The sequence below is a fragment of the Poecilia reticulata genome, chromosome 8 (genome assembly GCF_904066995.2).
Source record: "Poecilia reticulata chromosome 8, P_reticulata-male-v2, whole genome shotgun sequence".
NCBI classification, from domain to species: Eukaryota; Metazoa; Chordata; class Actinopteri; order Cyprinodontiformes; family Poeciliidae; genus Poecilia; species Poecilia reticulata.
Genome location: NC_088837.1, coordinates 24,231,327 through 24,252,827, shown reverse-complemented (window position 1 = coordinate 24,252,827; position 21,501 = coordinate 24,231,327). Strand labels below are relative to the sequence as shown.

Below are 21,501 nucleotides of genomic sequence, written 5' to 3'. Positions count from 1 at the left end.
TTCGTTTCTTTCACTTCTGGAAGCAGCTGGTGCCGGTTTTAGTTTTCAGATTGTTAGTGTATCAATATCAGATACACTATTTGTTGATTATGCGGTTAATAATAAAAAAAACTATTTGGCTTGCTAACTAAATAATAGCGAGGAAGCTAAATATTGAATTTGAAATTAAAATAAATGTTTAGAAATTAAGTTTTCAGTCTGAGGCTAAATATTTAGTTATCAAGCTAATGATTTAGTTTGAAAGATATATTTAGTATGAAGCTAAATATTTAGTTAGTAAGCTAAAATTTTTATTTTACACTAAGTGTAAATATTTATACTAAATAAGTCTTTAGTAATCCACATAATACGTATAGTATGAGGCTAAATATTTAGTTATTTTTATTCTAAAAATGCTTAAGCCAAAACATTTAATATGGAGTTAAATATTTAGTTTGATGCTAAATATACATTAATATAGTATATAATGTAATACTACATTAAATACGAGTAACATAAATACAATATTTAGTTGATACAAAATATTTAGTACCCCAGCTAAATATTTAGTTTCACTAAGTATTTAAAAATCCAGCTAAATATTTAGTTATCAAACTAAAAAATAGTTTAAAGCAAAACATGTAGTACAAGGTGAAATATTTAGTTTGACAACAAATATAAATAGATAGCAAGCTAAATATTTATTTTGAAACTAAAAATTTAGTTGATAATATATATTTAGTATAAATATGAGTATCATAAATATAATATTTAGTGATCAAGTTAAATAATTAGTTTAAACCAAAACATTTAGTATGAGGCTAAATATTTAGTTAGCCAGAAAAATAAGTAAAATTTAATAGAAATTTCCTTTATTGTCCCATAAAGTGAATATTTCTGTGCAACAGCAGCAAACGGCAATTAAAAGCAAAAAGACAGAATATAAATGATAGAAAAACAGAATAAATAGTGAAACCCAGTACAGTCAGAGCAACATTTCGACATACAGTGTAAACTAAATAATGAAGTCCAGTCCAAGGGAATGTGCAACTGGTTCATAATGGTCACTGTGCAGAGAAACCAGTGAAGGACGTAAACACTTACTGGGTTTATTGTAACTGTAACGCTCCTTTGAGAAGCTTAAAATCTCCTGTTTTCCTCAGAAACTTTTACTGTAAACGCAATAAAACCAGAAGGAAATGATGGGATTTCATTTCTCCGACTCAGGATTAACGGATCAGCTGGAATCAGCGTCGAGAAGGAAACGATCCGAGTTTCCTGCTGACTCACAGGCTTCCAGAATTACTTAAAGAGCGACACACATGATGACACACAGGAAGAAAAAGCACAGTCACAATAAAAACACGCCCAGCTTGATACTCAAACACGCCTTCGGTACATTTCCACGGGTTCACCTGCAGGAAGTGAGGCGCCTGGATGGAGGTCCAGGTTCGTCCTCTGAAACTCCTGCAGTCAGGATGATGCAGCCTGCAGGGTTCCCCCTGTACAGGAGCAGCTAAGATGGAAAACACTCAAATAATTCACTTTTATGACGCAAAACCTCTATTTTCACATTTACTGAATAATTAAACCTGCAGAAGAAGGCAAATTAAATGAAAACACAAAATATTGAAGTAAGATAAAACTAACTTAAACTTTTCTGCAAGATGCAAGAGCTTGTTTCAAGTCAATAATTCATTAAAATGAATAAAAATGTTTTACTATAAGTGAAATAATCAGCCATTGGAACTTGGGCTCTCATTTAAAGTAAACTAAGATGTTTGCACAAATAACCAGACAAAAATACTTTTTGTGGTTTTGCAGTGTAATCTGATATATTAACAAGATATTGTAAATCTTTTTGATTCTCCACCTTCTTCAAATTAAGCAAAAATAAATGTTTGTGCAACAAAAATTGTCATTTTTGTTGCTCTCATTTTTTACAAATATTAATGATTCCAGGTCCTTCATGTTTACAAAATCAAAAGAAATATGGTGCCAGTCAACTCTGACACATTTGTGCTGTTTTCATTTTAAGATTTAAAAAAAGTTCAAAAGTCATCATAAATTAATTTAACCCTTTCCCCAGACAAAATATATAAATACATTTTTACATTCTTGTGCAGCTACAGTTTTTGCAGAACAGTCGATTGATACCAGATTTGCATGATTTTTGTAAATTATGCAAAATCAAACAAAACAATTCACAAATTTTGTAATTTGCACAAATGCTTTTTTTTTTCTTTTTTACACAAATTTACCAATTTTTTTTGTACATTTTGTAATTTTTGTAAGGAGGGAGGCTGGTTCACCTGCATGACTTCTGGAAACATTTATTGGTGTATTTATTATTAGCAGTTGAAGTTATGACTAACTAACTAACTAACTAACTAACTAACTAACTAACAACCAGACAGTGGCACAAATGAAATAAATAAATAAAATATAGAAAAATTATTGATAATAAAAAAATGAAATAAATTAAAAAGGATAATAATTAATAAAAAACAGTAACAAAGGAAAGTTGCACAAACAGCAGCACCAACTACAATAATACATTAATTAAAAAAACTTTTTAAAAAAAATAGCGGCACAGATGTCTCATTGTCTCATGTCAGTTTTGTTTAATTTGAAAAGGGTGCGGTGGATAATTTGACCTGAATACTCAGAAGTGCCTCCCAGAAAAGGTGCGCGGTCACGTGGTTTACCTAAAAGCTCCCTCCCTGCGCGGGTCTCCGTGCGCGTGCACAGCTGTGACGCATCCAGGGATTCAGAGACTTCGTAACTTCGGGCTTACTGCATGACTCTCCGTCCCCGTCAATGGGAAACCCCGCGGCGAAGCAGAGCGCAGATAAAAGGTCCAAACTGGTCCAAATGGAAGCTGAAAGACAAACTCCGGAGCTGCGCAGCGGACACGCACTGACACACGCACACGCACAGCCACCCTGACAGACATGGACACCTGGACAGGTAGGTCCACACCTGGAGAACATGCCGGCCACAGAGCTGTCAGGACTAGCAGAGACAGCCGCTGGTTCTGGACTCAGCTTGTATGGGAGGCTGGTGGTGTCAAAATAAGGAAATACAAAGTAAAAATGTTAATTGAATTAAAGCCTTAAAAGTGATTAATTGGTGGTTTATTAGCATTAAGTCAGATTTTGGGCTGAAATAAACAGTTTCCAGATATTTTCTGGGTACATTTGTATTTATTTAGCCAAAAACTGAAAGATTAGCAAATGTTAAAGAATTGAACGTCATCCCTCTGTCTTCAGCTTCGCTTGGAGTTCAAGTGGAACAAGAAGTTAAATTAGAAATGATCTAAAGTAGGGGTGGACAATCCTTTTCCTGGAGGACCGGTGTCCTGCAACTCTTAGACGTCTCCCTGCTCCAACACACTTGAATCCAACAGCTGAATCACCACCTAAGTCAAGTTCTCTGTTAACGACCTCATTATTTGACTCAGGTGTGTTGAAGTATTTATACATCTAAAAGTTGCAGGAGACCGCCCCGGAGGCCTGGAGTTGCCCACCCGTGATCTAAGAGATCCAAGAGTTTTTGGTCAGAATATACAAAAATACAGAAATTCAAATTCAAAGTTTAAGAATTTCCCTAAGGGAAATTAAATAAAATGTTAAAGGGAAAAGACAGAAAGATGAAAATACAGAAAATGTTTTGTGTAAAAGTTGTAATGACTAATGAAAATTGTCACAAAATTTCCAAATGATTTTGAAATCATTCACAAATTTAGCAAATTATTTGCTAAATTTGCTAAATGAATTCAGCTAAATTTGCAAATTTAGCAAAAAACCTTTTGCACAAACTCATCTAAAAATCAACTGAAATTAGATATCTTACACCCAGAATCAAATAAGTCTGCATTTCAGTTTCAGTTTCAGTTCTGGTTTCTCATTTTTATTTTTGTAGTCTTATTCCTAGATACATTTGGCACTAACCTACGGAGTTACTTTGTTTCTTTCCTTCAGTTATCATCCTGAAGTACTTCCTCTTTGCATCTTTGGTCCAATCGGCTCCGGTCGGCTTGCCATCCAACCTGCCGCCTGCGTTCAGAGAAACGGCCGTGGAGGCCAAGACGCTCGGCGACAAAATCCTCAAGGACATTTCTGCAGCGCACGCTGCCACAGTCAAGGTAGAAACAATCGGTTTGGTTGGTCCAGATTGGTTGGTGTTTTCTTCTTCTCCTTTGGTTTTTAACGCGCTCCTGTCCTCCTCAGGCTTTCAGCCTGGATTCGCCAGCATCCAGCCTGCAGTTGATGGGAGCGTCGATGAGAATCCAGCCCTCTCCTGTAATGAAGGCGCCGTCTGAGGATTTTCCCCTGGTCAGTCTAAGGTCGGGTGGGTCGGGTGGGTTGGGTCTGTTGGGCGGTTCCGTGTTCTGACTGCAGGATTTCAGTCCTTCAGTCTGGGAGTTCAGGCTCTTGTAAAGGTTTCTCATTGGGTGTTAATGGGGAAAAAAGGTAAAATTTCTGTGTATTCAGATCCTCAGGCTTGTTGAGTTGTAGTCAGAATTTTGTCTGATTCTAAGAAAAGCCTTTGGGATGTTCTTTGGTTTAAGTGGCTCTTCACAGCCTTTGAGGCAGTTTGCACAAAGACTCTGTTCTTGACGGTTCAGAGAGTTTGACATCTCTGAGAATTTGATGTCTGAATGATGAAATGGTTCCATAAATCTAAATCTGCGACTTGTTGAGTGAGTCTTCATGTTTGTTCTCTTGTGGTTTGGTTTTGTGTTTGGTTTCTTTGTGGATGTGTTGGTTTAAAATAGTTTGAGGCTAACTAACAGCATTTTACGAGGTTTTAGGAATCCTAGAGGTAGCCAGGGTTGGGACTTGCCTCTTCTTCTTTCTTGGTTAATTATTAGACAATGAGTCATTTTTTTGTTTGAGGAATTTTGTAGTTGAGCTCCTGGTATAAAGAGAAACATTAAGGATCATAATACGGTGAATCTTTGTGTTTCATTTAGTTTCTGTCAGGTTTTGGTTACAGTGGTTCAGTGGTTTTAAGGTTGGGGGAAACTTGAAACTGCTACTTCGCATGTTACTCACCAGCTTGTTGCTAGGTAACCAGAGAGCGAGTGAGGCTAAGCTAGCCACCAAGTTAGCTTAGCTGACCATGAGGGGTTGAGATTTAAGCCTTTCCTCTGCCTACCTTCCCCAGAATGCAGTGCGGTTTTTGTTCAGTGAAACTATTGAATATTGTATTGGATGTATTTTCTATTGATCAAATGTCTATTGCGTTAGATATCGTTATTGTTTAATTGCCCAGCCTTAAAGTAGAGGTTCAGATGGTCCGTAGGAAGATTTACAGTGAATAAAAGTGAGATTTCTGAATCCTAAAAGCTTTTATTAATCAGTAATTACCTTAGATTATTTTTGTTATTATGGTGTTAATGCATGAAGTTGAGCCTTGTGTTTCCTGGAGGTTTTATGGGACATTGAAGGTTTTTGAGCAAAAAAATAACATCTTACCAAGTATTTTGGTCTATTTCCTTGTGTAGATATGCCAGTAAACTTTAAATAAAACAACGCTAACTTACAAGCAACTTTTCAGAAAAATATATGAGCTTGTTTTGAGTAAATAATTTCTTAATATTGATGTAAAAATGCTGGTATGTATTTTTAACCAATATTACAGAAATGTTAGTTTTCTTTTATTTCAAGTTTTCTAAGATATTTGAACTGGAAACAAGACCAAAAACAACTGTTTAGGTTTTGTTTTTGTCAGTGTTCATGTTTGTGAATATTTCCGCTCTAAACTTCTGTAGGAGTTTCATCATATTTTTGTTTGTCGCCCCCTACAGGAGAAATGTGTTAGCCACATGCTAGCAGGTGTTCAGATGTACCAGAACCTGCTGGAGGTTCTGTCCAGCAAAGTGATCGGTCTGGATGACCTGAGAGCGGACCTGCGCGACCTGCTCAACCACATCAACAAGGTAAAGCCTCGCATCATGTGACCGACCGCCATGTGACCAACCGTAGTCTGATTGGCTAACAGCTGTCTGCTTGTTGCAGCTAAAGGAGGTGGCGCAACTTACGGCGGACGCTTCGGATCAGAACCTGAGCACGGACCTGGCCTCTCACCTGCAGGACAGCCACAACGTCCAGGTGGCCCTCCAACTGACGCTGACTCAGCTGCGCTCCTTCTGCCGTGACCTGAACCGGACCTTCAGATTCCTCTCCACCAACAGGCCCTGAGCTGCAGCTGCACACTAAGCCCCGCCCACCTGGGACGACTCGATAGCTGTGCTTCCATTGACTATAAAATTGCACAATTTCACATTTTGAAATATTTTCACTTATTTTGAAAAAACTTGTTTTTTGATAAAAACGTTGGCGCCAGGATGAGGCATCAAAATTAGTTTATTTTGCAAACCTGTAGTCACACAAGTCACATGACCAACAGCAGGATGTTACCGCTGGTGGAAACCGTGAAGAAGACGATGACAGGAAGTAGTTCATGGCGCTGAATGTTTTTAAATAACTTACAGCGTGAGCAAACGTATTCATGTGTAATTTTAACTGCATTTCTTAACATGTTTTTGTGATTATTAGCTGAATTTCAATAACAATTCTGCACAAAACTTTTAAAATATTACGCTAATGTAAAAAAAAAAACACTTTGAAATTAAATAAGTATAGGAACAACAGGCCTTCACAGCGCTTTGCTGCTCGGGTCTCATGAAAATCACACATGAATAAGGTTGTTCACCAGATAAGTCATTAAAAAAAGATGCAGCATCGTCATCCTCCAACAACTTCCTGTTGTCTTCTTCGTATTTTCCGAAAGTAGTAACATCCTGTTGTTGATCACGACTCCTGTGACTCAAGCTAATTTTGCAAACTGCATTAACTTTTGATGCAGCTGAAAACCCCAAAATCCTAGCAGTAAAACTTTATCAAAGAATTTAAGTTTTTCCGAAATTATCCAAATTTATTTTTGCAATTCCAATTTTTCTACACTCGGTGAAGGCACAGCTACAGACAAAGTTTTGTGCACATCAGAGCTCAATCAGAACGGACTGAAGGATCCGGTGCGGTTTGGTTCTGCTAGATAAAGACCCTACCCGGTTATCGGACCATCTACGCTGAATCAGATCCAGAAGAATCCTGAAGCTCGGCGTCTGTCCCGACATGTCGGGCCGCTCCACATGTCGAGAATTAGCAGGAATGCGAGCGCTGCTGCAGGGACAAACGTGTTTACAAACCTTCTAAGAAGCCAGAAAGAACTGACTGAGATTCGATGGGGGTTCTGCAGGTCCGGACCCGCTCGGCGCTCGGAGGAATCTCTCCTTCTGCTGTTTATCGGCCTCATTAGCGGAAAAGCTGCAGACTGACGGCAAGCAGTTTGATGAATGTTGAAGTTTCTTGTCACCTGATGCTGAAACGGATCAGAGTTTATCTTTTGTTACTGCAGAGACAATCGGATCAACCACATCTTACGTTTGTTTACTTACAGTTACTGTAAACAACCTCCGGACTACACGAGCATGATGCTGCCACCTGCCTGCAAAATGAGAAACATTTTTTACTCCCCCGCCACCAAAATATCAATTTTTGTATGAAAACATTCATCACCTTCAAACAACTGAGATCCAGATGTAATGTCCTGTTTATCAACATGCTTTTATTCTGAAGCAGCAGCAGGAAGTGAAAGTATTAGGATCTCTTTTTTTATGTTTTCAAGGTAACAGAGACTTCATTTCTGAAAATCCTGTTGACTCCAGTCACCAAAAGAAGCCTTTATTTGTTATTTATCAACTGCAGATGATTTATGTTGTTTTTTATTTATTTATTGATATTTATTAGGTATTTATTGATGTATTTATTGACATCACTGACGGGTTGTTGGATGTTTTAATCGTTATTTATTTATTTGAGTCGGACTGAATCCAGGTCAGACGGCTGGTTAGAGGTCACTGAGGGCGAGAGAGCCTGACATCAAACACTGATGATGTCATCACTTCCTCATGTCCTCACCTGACCTCAGGAATTTTATCAAGACTTCAAAATAAAATCATTTTGTTTTTAAAAAAAAAAATTGATTATTGATTGTTTTTATATTTGGAATAAATTTTGATCCAATTTTGGAGAAATTGAGATGAATAAAACCATATAAAATCAACTTTTTAAAAATGTTCTTCCCTCATCAAAAACAAACCTGGTTGCTTTGATTCTTTTCTGCATGTTTCAAAAATCCTTGAATCTCACGTTTCCCCTTCAGACTAGCGGCAGCAGCAGTTAGAAAACACATGGTGTAACTGTGCTGAGCTCTTATGAATGGTTGTAAATGGCATAATGAGGAGCATTGGTGGATTGAATGATGTCAGAAAGAGTGGAGCTTCTTAAAGAGACAGCAGCCCAATTTCAGGTCCTCAAGTTGCGAAGTTAAATTTAATTTCAGTTGTTTGTAATGCAGAGTTGGGTCGAAACTAGTTACATTTACTTGAGTAACTTAAAAAATATTTAAAAAAAAACATCTCTAAAAACTCTGCTGTACTTTTCATTTTATTTGAGTAACTTATTAAATATCGTTGCTACTCTTATTTAAGTAAAATTACTGGATTCTCTACTTACTGTAAATTACAAAAATTCACCAGACACATATGCAGTTTTTGTTAAAGTTTCATAAGTTTTCTTTTGAAAGAAATTGTTTCAATATATTTATTTTATTCATAATTATTTCCATTTTGGTTTCTAAAATGCTCAAATTTCCTGATAACTTTATATTTTGGTCCGTCTGATGCTGTAATTTTTAATGTTAAATGATTTATGTTTCATTCAGTTACTCAGCACTTTAGTCGCCTTTTTACCAAATAGTATTTTTTTTACTTCTGAGTAATTTCTTTGATGGCTACTTTTTACTTTTACTTTAGTAAAAACATGTTTATGTAGAGATACTCTTACTTGATTTCAATCCATTTTTACACACTCTGCTCTCCTCTGTTGATAAATACAACATTTTTATAATAACTGAGGGCAACAGTTACTCGATTGTGTTTGGAAAATATGTAACACCGCCCCTTTAATACACCTTTTCTGTAAAAACTACGTTAGATCCTGAAAATAATAGGAAAGTGATATTAATTAATTTAAACACGTTTCTGTCCTGCTCAAGTCCAGCCAGCAGAGGGCGCTGCTGCTGCAAAAACCGCGTAGGGATCCTGATAAGGAAGAAAACAAGGTGACACTGCAGAGGTTTTTATCTCTGAGATAAACTAAAACATTCAGGTTTTGGATCAGAAAGTCTGATGTCAGCATCCTGAAATGATTTAGAAAGAAAAGATGAGAAACCTGAAATAATAGTTATTATGATTTATTAATGTTTTCTATTGTTTTTATGTATTTTTATTTTTAGCCTCAAAGCCTAAGAATCAGCTGTTTTTCTGATATATTTCATAATGTTTTTCAGTCTCATCATCCTCTGCTGTCTTTGTCCATCCCTCCATCTCCTCCATCCAATCCTCTTCCTCCTCTTCCTCCTCCTCCTCCTCCTGCTGTCCTTGGAGCTGCTGTTTCGGGTCCAGGCTGCAGTGTTCTGCTGAGTAGCGGTGAAACAGCACTCGCTTGTCAGCAGACAGCTCTCAGCTGAGTCCCAGAGCCCCTCAGGAGGGAAACTACGGCTCCCAGAATCCTCCGCTGCAGCCCCAAAGTCGGTGCAGATCCGAGAGGAACCCCAGAGCAACTCTGGGAGACGTGGTCCGACTCCATCAGCTGCTCCCGGAGGCAGAGGGAGGAGAGGCTGACGTGCCATGACAACAGTCGGAGGGAGACGCGCTGAGAGGTGAGACCATCTGTTTGTTTCTCTTTCTGTGTCTCTTCATCGTCCTCCGTCCCTCCTGTCTGCTGTCCAACCTGTCCAACCCTCTGCGTCTGTCTGACGGCCTGTCTTACAGCCGGGAACATTGTGTGTTTGTCTCAGAACTGCAGAGACAGTGTGCGTGCGTGCGTGCGTGCGTGTGTGTGTGTGTGTGTGTGTGTGTGTGTGTGTGTGTGTGTTAAAACATCTCCACCCAGCCTGTAGTATCTCCCAGACCTCCTGAGATGATGCAGCAAACAGGAAAACACAAAAATCACAGAAATGAAAGGAAAGACGTTTGAACACCATCTGCTACAGCGGTGTTCAACCTGTGGTCCGGGGCCTTTTGTGGACCCTGAACTGATCTTGTGTGGTCCAGCGTTTTATTTAAATTTGTATTTATTGCTGACAAATTAAAATCTTAAAATAGAAAATATTGGCAACAGTACCGAGTATTTAGAATCTGAGCTTTTTCTTGTCACAATAACAGATTTTACTGGACGATAAATCTTCCCAGAACTTATTGCGATAAACAATAACATCGTTTATGTCAATAAACGATAATATCTATATGGTTGGTGATAAAGCCAACCACATAGTTGACTTTATCACCAACTATATGGTGATAAAGCAACAACACATAATCAAATATCAATCAAACATTTAGCACTGGAACTGGAAGACATTTTAAAAATTCAGAATAAATAAATAAAACAACATTTTGTTTCAGTTAATTGAGACCAAAGCAGCAGACTGAAGACTTTATTTCTACCAATAATCTCCCAGTTATTGGTAGAAAGAGAGAAAACCAATAAACCATGTAAATGTAAATAACTTTGTTTTAATTTATGATACGATTTATTGATTTATTGCGACAGGCCTACTTGTATCCAGATCTTAATCAATGTATTAAACTTGTTTTAAGTTTCAATACTGGTGAATTAATTTCTGCTTTTATTGATCACAATGAACAATTTTTATTTTTATTTTCAATCAACACCTTTTAAAATTTGCAAGTTATATTCCTTCCTTTTAATGAGGCAAATATGAAAAACAGTTTTATAAATAATTACACATTCCTTTACAAAAATGTAACTATTTTACTAATTTAATTAAAATATTGCAACTTTGTTGATGAGTTATAGAAAAAGTGAGTATTTTGTTTCTTAAAGCGTCTTTTTTCCCCTTATTTTTAGTCTTTTTAACTTGAAAATTTTGACAAACATGACAAAAAGTTTGGACACCCCTGATCTACTGCGGCTCATATTCTGGTTTCTCTCTCCTCATCTCAGTATTTGATGACATTTTTGACTCTTATTGAGTTCCCAGCAGGAGCTGCAGCAGAATCTGAGTAAACTTCATCCATGGTCAAGTTTATGGCTGCAGCCAAGGATTCATTTAGTCATCGATTCTTCTATTTTGATGATTATTGGTAAAAACATTGGCACAATCTGTACATTTTTCATTTATACACTTAAATTTGTTTTATTCAATATTACAAATGCATTAAAATATGAAAGTAAGTAATTTGGTTCATTTTTAAATCAGAAAATAAAAAATTTACTTACAATGCAGTAACATCATCCTTTTGCAGCAAAGGATGCATCTGCAACAAAAAAATCTAATACGTGAAAAGGTCAACTTAACATCACTGTTGGACTGATTTGGTAATTTGAGATTAATCAACTGATAATTGGAGATTATCAGGTGATCAATATGATTTTTGTTTTTCTGAATTTGAATCAGGTGAAACTAAAACTGAGGAAGATATTCACAAATATATTTTCATCTTAAGTGCAAAATTTATATAATTTTGATTTAATTACTGCTGTATGTTGTTTTTTCAGCAAATGTACTGCAGTTAATAATTTATTGATTATGATTATTGCCTATTCTTTTAATAATAGATTCATTACAATTAATCAGATTAATCTTTGTGAAATGCCCTTTTTTAGCTTTATATTGTGTTATAATGTAATTCCCTTGTCAAAAACATACATAGAGTCTTACTTTGATTCTCTTTGCATGTTTGAGGAATTCTTGAATCTCATTAAGCTCCTTCAGACTAGCAGCAGCAATTAGCAAACACCTGGTGGAGCTGTGCATCTGTTGAGCTCATAGTACAAACTACGTCTTAGTTCAACGCTCCTAAGAACAATAATACAGGATTAATGGTGAAACATTGTTGTTTTAGTGATGTGCTGAATTTGGCGTGTCAGAAACAGCAGGAGTTTCTTAAAGAGACAGAGACCCAATTTCTAGGTGTCAAATTACAAAGTCAAATTTCTTTTAAGTCAGCAGAAACCAAAATCGATGATCATAAAATGTCACTTTGTCTCTGAAAAACACATCTTTAAGACATTTTTTCTGTAAAAACTAGATTAGATGCTTTTGCTCTGGAGATTTTCTCTATTAGGGAGTCATCTTTCAGAGCAGAACCCTGCAGATATTGACCCAGACGAGCGTTTCCTGCGTGGAACATCAGGTTTTACCAGAGCAGGACGAAGTGGGTCAGTAGCATCAGCTGAGAGACGCCGTCTCCCTGCTGACTTCTTGCCTCAGGACTTTGTGTGTCTTCACACAGCAGCCGTGTGTTTCAGCCGAATCCTTAACGAGGCTGTGCAGAGGTCAACTGCTCTGGGAGTTTGGAGGAGGAAGAGGAGGAGGAGGAAGAGGGAAGCTGAATGTTTCCTGTGGACCAGCTGGTCGTTGTGGCGCCTTATTTATCATGTCAGGCTTTGATAAACGCCTGATATTGCCTTTATGATGCAGTTTGGATCAGAAACATGACAGAAATGGGGAAGCTGAGTGTTGACGTGTGACATCATCAGATCCAGGGTTGAAGCTGCTGGTCAGTTTCAGGGCAAAGATCAGATTCTGGTGGAACAGGATGAAGACGGACATTCTGGAGTGAGAAAACCTGAAGAACAACGCTCCTCCTCATGCTGTTATTAAAGTATTACACTGAGCAGTGGTTTGTGTGACGAGCTCAGCAGACTCTCGGTTCCACCAGGTGTTTGCTAATTGCTGCTGCCGCTAGTCTGAAGGAGCTCCGTTTAGGTTGAGGTGTTCAGACACCCCTGAATGGCTGCCACAGGAGATTCAAGGATTCCTCAAACATGCATGAAAGAATCAAAGCAACACTCCAGGTTTTTGGAAATTATAACATGATCTAAAGCTAAAAAAAGGTTAATTTTACAAAACACCTCCCCTTTAAAAACTATCAGGCAAAGTTAAATCAAAACTGTCCCAGTGCAGATCAGATGGTCATAGAATGTTTCTTAGCCGTAACATAAACTAGCATGCATTAGCAGCTTGAGCAGCAGAGATAATATGTGTTTGATGCTGTTTGACATTTTGTCCCTTCTGTCCCACCGTCCTCTGTCTGTCTCCTGTCTCTGAGCAGATAATCACAGAGCCATGTCTGCAGGCCTGGAGGACACAGACAACGTGTTCGGTGAGCCTCACAGAACCACTAATGGACTCATTTACACGTTAATGATGATTATGCGCCTCGTTCGGAGCACACCAGCACCCCCTGCTGGTCATTATTAGGCAGTGATGATTTATCTACATGAAATAACTGAACAGGAAGAACTCAGCAGCTGGTAAAGTCAAAGAAATCACTTGAAAACATCTAAAAGTCTGCAGGATTCTGCTTTCCTTCTCTTCCTCGTTCTTTGTTCTCCAACATTGCCTCGTTTTCCTCCCCCACCCTCCGGTCCATCCATCCATCATCCCTCCATCCTCTGTTTCATTAAATCTCCATCTTCTCTCTCTCCGTCGCCTCATTTTACTGCCCGACACATCTTCCCTTCCTCCCCCATCAAGTTTACCTCCCCCATCCGTCTTCCCCCCTGGGAAATAAACCTCCCATCAGCTCAGTGTGTGTGTGTGTGTGTGTGTGTGCGTGTGTGTGCGTGTGTGTGTGTGTGTGTGGGAACCCTTTATTCCTCTGAGGAGGTTGTTCACATCCTGAATAAGAGTCCTCCTAACAAGAGAGCAAACAGACGTGCACTGCTGCCACGCTGGTCGTCATGGAGATGGGAGGTTAATACATCAAGCGGCAGATGGTTTAAATAAGTTTAAATTATCGACAAAACCGAGACGAAATGTTTCAATGCGGAGATATTTTTACACTCACAGAATATCAACAAGACAAAAGTTCCTGCTTGTTTTATTTGCCTTTTAGAGGCCATTTAGTCTAGTGTGTGTGTGTGTGTGTGTGTGTGTGTGTGTGTGTGTGTGTGTGTGTGTGTGTGTGTGTGCGTGTGTGTGTGTGTGTGTGTGTGTTTGTGTGATGGTCAGCATGCTGAATATTTGATGGCGCTCTGATGGACTGAGTGGGAGGAGGAGGAAGAGGTTATTAAGTTAAAAACTTGATGCATCATCAGAGCAAAACTGTGGAATAAACATGAACTGATGTTACACAGTCCATCCATCCATCCATCCATCCATCCATCCATCCATCCATCCATCCATCCATCCATCCATCCATCCATCCATCCATCCATCCATCCATCCATCCATCCATCCATCCATCCATCCATCCATCCATCCAGGATGGATGTCCAGTATCATGGCGGTATTGAAGCAGGTCATTAAATCACCATCATATCTTTCCTTGAGGTTTTTTTAAACCACTTCCTTCCGGTCTGGGCTTCATGGCGTCTATTTATTTTTACAGATTAATTTTTTCACCTCCGGTTTTCTAGAGCTGCTTCCTGAAGCATCAAGCTTCTCCACAGTAACCGAATAAACCCGTCTCCTGTCGCAGACCTGAACGAGGCCGTCCCGGAGACGGAGCTGCTGGACAACAGCATCCAGAAGGGCCGGGCCCAGCTGTCCGTCAAAACGCGCCGCCACCGGCCCTCGCGCTCCCGTTACCGTGACAGCGTGAGCTCCACGGAGGGAGACGACGGCTTCGACAGGAAGGTAGAGTCCAGCCTGAAACTCTGGTGTGTTTTATACCAGCCATGATCCGATCGGCTGATCTTCTGAGTGTGTTACCAGGAAAGTCCGGTACAGTCCGCGCGTTCACCTCTACACCTGGCCATGAGAGGCTCCTCCCCCTCACCTGATTTACTTGTATCGTCCCGAAGCCCTGCATTTTCCTTCGACGCATCGCTGGTGAGACCAATCAGAAGGAATCATACAGAGCTTTTATTTTGAAAAAGAAAACATGAAAAAGAATCTTCTTCCTGTTCCACCTTGCCGTCTCAGGGGCGTCGGTCTCCAGAGGACGAGGGCGCCTCATTGGTCGCTCCACCACGGGGGCGGTACCATCAGTTGACCAACGCCACGTCACAGGAAGCGCTGGTAACGCCGAGCAGCTCGCCGTCTAAATCCTGCCCCTCCTCCGACTGCTCACCTGTATACATGAGGAGGAACAGGAGGCCGGACAGCGAAGGTACACACACCTGGATGCACACCAGGACACACACCTGGATGCACACCAGGACACACACCTGGATACACACCTGGATGCACACCAGGACACACACCTGGATACACACCAGGACACACACCTGGATACACACTTCAATACTTTAGCTCAAGACTTAATTACAGGAGCTATAAACACAACTTTAACGCACCTGGATACACACTTGTAAATACAGTGAATCAGCTCATATTTTCAAAAATGGGAGCTTCAAATCTACCTGGATACACACAAAAATTCATAATTGCATGCAGATACAACTGGTAAACACAATTCATTTCATTCATCTGAGAGTTGTCTTTGCTTTTGATATAAAGAGCTGAACAATTAAACACACCTGGACACACACCTTTAATGCAGCTGTAAATACGTCTCTTAGCTTATGCTGATGATTATTGGAGCCATAAACGCAACTGGAAACAAGGACACAAAACAATTTAATATTGTAAATGCACAATCCTGATAGTGTGTGTCATAAACACACATGTAACTCTCCTGTAAACAGGTCATCACATGTTCCTGCTCCTAATTTATGATCTCTTGTTTGTTTCAGTTCTGGTTTCTGACACAAGCCGAGACACGAGTCCAGCCGATCCCGGCAGTCCGACCGTCGTCTTTGATAAGAAGACAAAGAGACGTTTCCTGGATTTAGGGTGAATAAACTGAGTTCTCCTGCACCTTAAACATAAAAGCTGCGTTTCTGTCCAACCGTCTCAGTCGGTGATGTTGTCCTTTGTGTCTCAGGGTGACGCTCAGACGTTCCTACATCAGAGTGAGGAAAGATAAATCCAACAGGCTCTCCGTGGGCAGCAGGTGGGTCATCACCAACATAACCTTCTGCTTCCTGCAGAACCACATGATTAACCGGTGTTGGACATGTCTCCCATCCTCAGAGAACCGTCTGAGAGTCCGTCTCGGTCCTCTGGATCCTTCGTCTCGTTTTCCTGGTTCACTGAAGGTCGGGGGTCCTTCTCATCCTCTGGGACTCCTCCATGTTCCCCTAAAATCCCCCCGCTGGGCTCCCAGAGACCCAGGAAGTCCCACTCACAGGTACTTTCTTCTTTAGGCCTGAAGTACGAGGTCCAGAATATGGTTCTGAACGAGAAGTAAAGAGTTTTTGCAGTTTTGGATGTATTGAATGCATCATTTTGCAGCTGACTTTTTTTCAGACCCAGACTAAATCACAAGAAAACATTTTAATCGCTGGAAGGTTATTTTGCCATTACATGAACATGTATTACTGAAAGCAGAGCAACACAAACAGCTAGTTTAGAGAACTATTATGTACAATTTACATTTTGGATGTTTTTGTTCTTCTGTTTGGGTCACAAGTGCTTCTAAAACAACCCAAGCAATTAAAAAATCTCACATAGCCATTTTGAGGCAGTAACTTAGTGTTTTTTGGTGTCTGGAAAATGAGCCGTTTCAAAAACCTAGTGATTGTTGAGCCACATTCAACAGGCAACGTGCCGTTATCTAGCAACCCCAGATGAACCTAAGCCAACCCAAGCTGACCTGCAGCACATTTGGTCAGCTAGTTTTACAATTGTATGTATGTGCGGTTGTACAATGGCTGCTGGAAAAGACAAGTGTTTTCTTGTTGAAACCACTTGCTGCATTCTGGTTGGTTGTGGAGAAGGCTCTACTTGCTTTTCAAAGATGTATGATTATATAATTGTGTATCTGCTTGCAGCCATTTTCATGTGAGTAAAGGTTGAGTTGGGGGCGTGGCTAGCAACAGCTTACTTGGACTTAAAGTGACCGAATCCCTGAAACAGATCATTCTGACCTAAGACATAAAAATCTCATTATCTAAGAATGATTAGTGGAAAAAAAATTAAAATAAAATAATGAACATGTTTTGTATAGTCCATAAATCTATCCTGACCTGATCAGGGAAGCATAATACAATTTTAGGCTGCATCAATGTTTAGTGTGCTTTACTTGAACTCTAGTTTGTTTGTCTAGAGGTTCGTTTGGGGACGTGCGAATGTCCAATCAAACTCTGATCTGGACAAAAAACAAAAAAACTCTGCTCTCCCTACAATCCTAGGTCTCAGTTCGGTTGAAGTGAACTGATTTGATGGAGCAGTGTCTATTTGCAGCAGGTTCTGATTGGTTGACGGGGTCACATGACCCACCAGCTGCGGTTTGCTTTGCGGTCAGTGAAATATGTGCTGGTCAGATTCAGCAGGAAGCTCCGGTTTCCGACTCCTCTCCTCCTCCGCAGAGATCCTCCAGCAGGAGCCGCAGAGCGATGTCTCACTCTGAGGCGAATGCTGGAGTCTGTCTGCTCTGCTGGGATCCAGGAACCATTGAAACCCACCAGTGGGCTGCTGAAGGTTTCCTCTGACCAGGGCCGGCCCAAGCCTCCATGGTTTTGGGGCCCTCTAGTTCTGAATCAGCAGTCCGATCATTAGATCATTCACACACCTACTATAAACTTATTGCATCTCTGGCTGTTTACATTATATACATGTATAATAGGACACATTTATTGGCCAACTGATTTATCGACCAGTTGATTTCTGGGCGCTGATTTCCTTAATTTTGGGGGATCGTGTTTGGCCGATACTTACATGTGAAGCCCATCTTATCCCCTAATCTTATCTTTGTCAGCAAAGGTTTATAAATCAGCCTCTGAGAGGTTTGACTGAAAGACCGGCCCACCAGGTCATATCTGCATGTTGACAGGTAACAATATTCACCCCACTGCTGTAACTCAGTGACTTTCTTGCTATATTTAGCGACATTTCAGACAAAAAAAATTATATCAGCCAAAATCAAAATCAGCAGGTCAGGCTTTTTAAAGGTCGGTAACGAGGGATCGGCCAGAAAACTGCAATCTGTGCAGCCCTACATACATATTCATGATATTCTTTGATTAAATAAATTAAATTAAGCGTTACTCCAATAGCTAAAAATGTAATTTATACCAGGTGAGTCTTTCTCCCTTGAGAATGTGGGCCGGTGCCGGTACTGGACTGATTTTATGCCTTCAAATGATTTTAACAGAAGTTTCACATAACTGAGAAGTTGAAAAAAAATTAAATAATGTTTGTTTTAGCCACAAAATGATTTTGCTCAGCAGTAAACAACAAATCCCCAACTACAGCATAGAGCAGCTCGTCGATGTAGCAGCCATGTAGCCTGACGTGAAAACATTTTGCTAGACCTTGTCAAACATTGAGAAGTTTCAATTATTGTTATAAAACATTATCAAAGCCAAAAATACCTCAGAAATATACAGAGCCACCATGAGAATCAACTCATTTAGAGTTTAAACTCAGTCTCACACAAACACAAAGACCCTGGCAAAAATGTTTGGCTGTTGAACTGGACCCTGAAAGCTAATTGGACCCTGAAAGCTAATTTTCTATCAGCAGCTTTACTAATCTTTTACAAATCATTACATCTTGGCTTTTTTTCTATTCTTCCTCTTTCTTTTCTCCCTCCCTGGAGGATAAGCCCCTTTTTGAGACATTGTTTTGCTTTCTTAACTTCCGACTTGGACGTTTGGATGCTCCACACGTTGCACGGCAGCTTATGAAACCGGTGAAGCGTGCGGTACCTACCGCGGCCACCAGGGGGACCCAAGAGCAATTTATTTTTGTTTGTTTTATCAGTAAAATAATTTCTACATACATTATCAAATATATATTGTAAAAAACAAATCACTTAATCGCGAAATTGTGTGTTTTTTTATATTATAATGACATAGAAATTATTACTAAAAAAATAAAAAATTAAATTAAAAATTAAATGTATTTCTAATGTTGAGTAAAAAGGCAGTCAATGAAAAATGTGGAGAAAATTCCAACTTTTTTTTTTAAAGATTAAGTGATTAATCGTCAGAATAATAGATTAATAAATCACCAAAATAATTTGTTTGTTTCAGCTCTAATAAAATAGTTTTCATGCAGAAGAAATTGTGATTTTTAAATGACTTGCAATTAAAAACTGAATATAATTTATACTGATGTTGTTTCTGCTCTCTGTCCAGGAGTCGGCTCTCAGTGAGGAGTTTTCTCCTCCTCCCACCTCCTCTTCCACCTCTCCTCCTCCAGAGTCGTCCTCCAGATCCTCCCATCCGTACCACACCCTGTCCCAGTCCTCTGATGAGGTGACGCTCTGAAGGCCAGGCCAGGATTTTTAAATATATTTATTTATGAGAATAACGTCATAATATAACAAGAATACTGTCATGTGATAATGGAGTCAAAATGATAATATTAGAAGAATAAAGTGGTAATAAATCAAAATCGAGAATGTTGAGCATCTTATGTTGGGATAGTTTGATATAAGTTTGCAGTTAATATTAAATAGAAATACTAAAACTTTTAGCACATCAGCATGAAATGATTATGATTAGCTGGAATCTGAAACAAACAGCTTGAAAACTAAGTATTTAGCTCAGATTTAAACCCTTAGCTGGAAACTAAAGAGTTTCCTAAATGTTTGACTGGACAGTTAAATGTACAGTTTGTAAACTAAATATTTAGCTTGTGAATTAAATATTTAGTTTGGATTTCTGACATTTATAAATGTAGGAATAATATGGTGAAAATATGACTTTGAAAGATGAACACTGACATTTTTTACTCAATGACAGAATGACAGACCCTCCATCCGTCTGCACGCATGCACACACGCACGCACGCACGCACGCACGCACGCACGCACGCACGCACGCACGCACGCACGCACGCACGCCTGTCCCTAGTGGACTTCCATTCATTTCTACAGCCTAAACCACCTTTGCCCTTTTCCTAACCCTGACCAATTCCCACCTTAGTCCTAACTTTGACCCCTGACCCAAAAACAGGGTTTCCCCTTGTGGGGACCAGGCTTCGGTCCCCACAAGGAGCAACTGGTCTCCACAACATAGTATGTGTCAGGAAAATCATCCCCACAAGGTATTACAAACACACACACCTAGAGAGAATTTATACAGACCAATTAACCTGACAGTCATGTTTTTGGACTGTGGGAGGAAGCCAGAGTACCCAGAGAGAACCCACCATGCACAAAGACGTTGGCCAGGAATTGAACCCAGGACCTTCTTGCTGCAAGGCAGCACCAACTGTATAAGTGTAACTGTATTAGTGTGTAACTTTACAAACCTCTCCTCTTCCTCTTCCTCCTCCTCAGCCCTGTGATGAGCTTTCCTCCTCCATCTCCTCCTGGTCGACCCAGGAGGTTTGTCAGTGGCTCCGAGGACTCCACATGGAGCAGTACATCCCAGAGTTCAGCGCCAGAGACATTGATGGAGAGCAGCTCCTGCAGATGGACAGCACCAAGCTGAAGGTGACGATGAGGAGGGTGCTGATGATGTGATCACCCCTCCAGAGGAACTCTGACCCTCTGCTGTCTCTTTCCCCTGCAGGGTCTGGGCATGCTCAGTTCGACCGACCGCAGCGCTCTGAAGCGCCGCATCAAAGACGTCCAAACTGCGGCGGAGAAAGAGAGGAAAGCTCTGGACAAACTGGAGAAACAGAAGGAAAAACAGCGCAGAAAAGACCAGGAGCAGCGCAGGAACTGACAACCACCACCAGGGGGAGGCAGAGGATAGTCCACGGATTCCTGTCAGAGTGAGACGTCAACCCCAACGAACTATCTGTGGTTCATGTGGAAAACCTGGAATTCCCGACTGCAGATTTCCATACCTGGAAACTGGTTTGAGGAAATGAGACTGAGAGAAAGTTCTGGAGAAACATGAAAAATGATTAAATCTTTCAAACATTTCTGGCTGCGTCTTTATTTATACAGACCAATTAACCTGACAGTCATGTTTTTGGACTGTGGGAGGAAGCCGGAGTACCCGGAGAGAACCCACTATGCACAGGAAGAACATAAAAACTCCATGCAGAAAGGCGTTGCCCAGGAATTGAACCCAGGACCTTCTTGGTTCTGGGCATATTAGTTATAACTGGCATAACTAATATGCCAGTTATGATGGCATATTAGAGCCATAGTAGATAGAGAAAAAAACGCCTGCCAAAAACTCAGAAATTTTGAAATTAATCTCAAAAAAGGTCTAGACAAAACTTAAAAACTGAACCCATCCATTTTCTGTACACCCTTTATCCCTTAATAAAGTCTGGAGGCGCTGGTGCCTAATGTTCCAGGCAGGGGTGAAAGTAGCTTTAGTGTGTGTGTATATATATACACACACTATGAAAGTGTGTGTGTGTGTGTGTGTGTGTATATATATATATATATATATATATATATATATATATATATATATATATATATATTCAAAAAAA

General features: G+C 39.8%; 2 protein-coding genes across 2 annotated transcripts; both read left to right on the top strand.

Moving 5' to 3' along the window:
• The first annotated feature begins 2,279 nt into the window (after positions 1 to 2,279).
• LOC145552628 (uncharacterized) lies at positions 2,280 to 9,774 on the top strand. The gene is made up of 5 exons (XM_081610295.1): positions 2,280 to 2,949; positions 3,963 to 4,126; positions 4,212 to 4,316; positions 5,795 to 5,926; positions 6,006 to 9,774. Exons 1-5 carry the CDS (start codon positions 2,934 to 2,936, stop codon positions 6,186 to 6,188), a joined length of 600 nt encoding a protein of 199 aa, XP_081466421.1. The 5' UTR covers positions 2,280 to 2,933; the 3' UTR covers positions 6,189 to 9,774.
• samd14 (sterile alpha motif domain containing 14) lies at positions 9,538 to 20,976 on the top strand. Its single transcript, XM_081610294.1, has 11 exons — positions 9,538 to 9,774; positions 13,196 to 13,246; positions 14,567 to 14,724; positions 14,803 to 14,919; positions 15,013 to 15,199; positions 15,786 to 15,885; positions 15,977 to 16,045; positions 16,126 to 16,282; positions 19,236 to 19,355; positions 20,384 to 20,539; positions 20,619 to 20,976. Exons 2-11 carry the CDS (start codon positions 13,210 to 13,212, stop codon positions 20,772 to 20,774), a joined length of 1,257 nt encoding a protein of 418 aa, XP_081466420.1. The 5' UTR covers positions 9,538 to 9,774; positions 13,196 to 13,209; the 3' UTR covers positions 20,775 to 20,976.
• Positions 20,977 to 21,501: the final 525 nt, after the last annotated feature.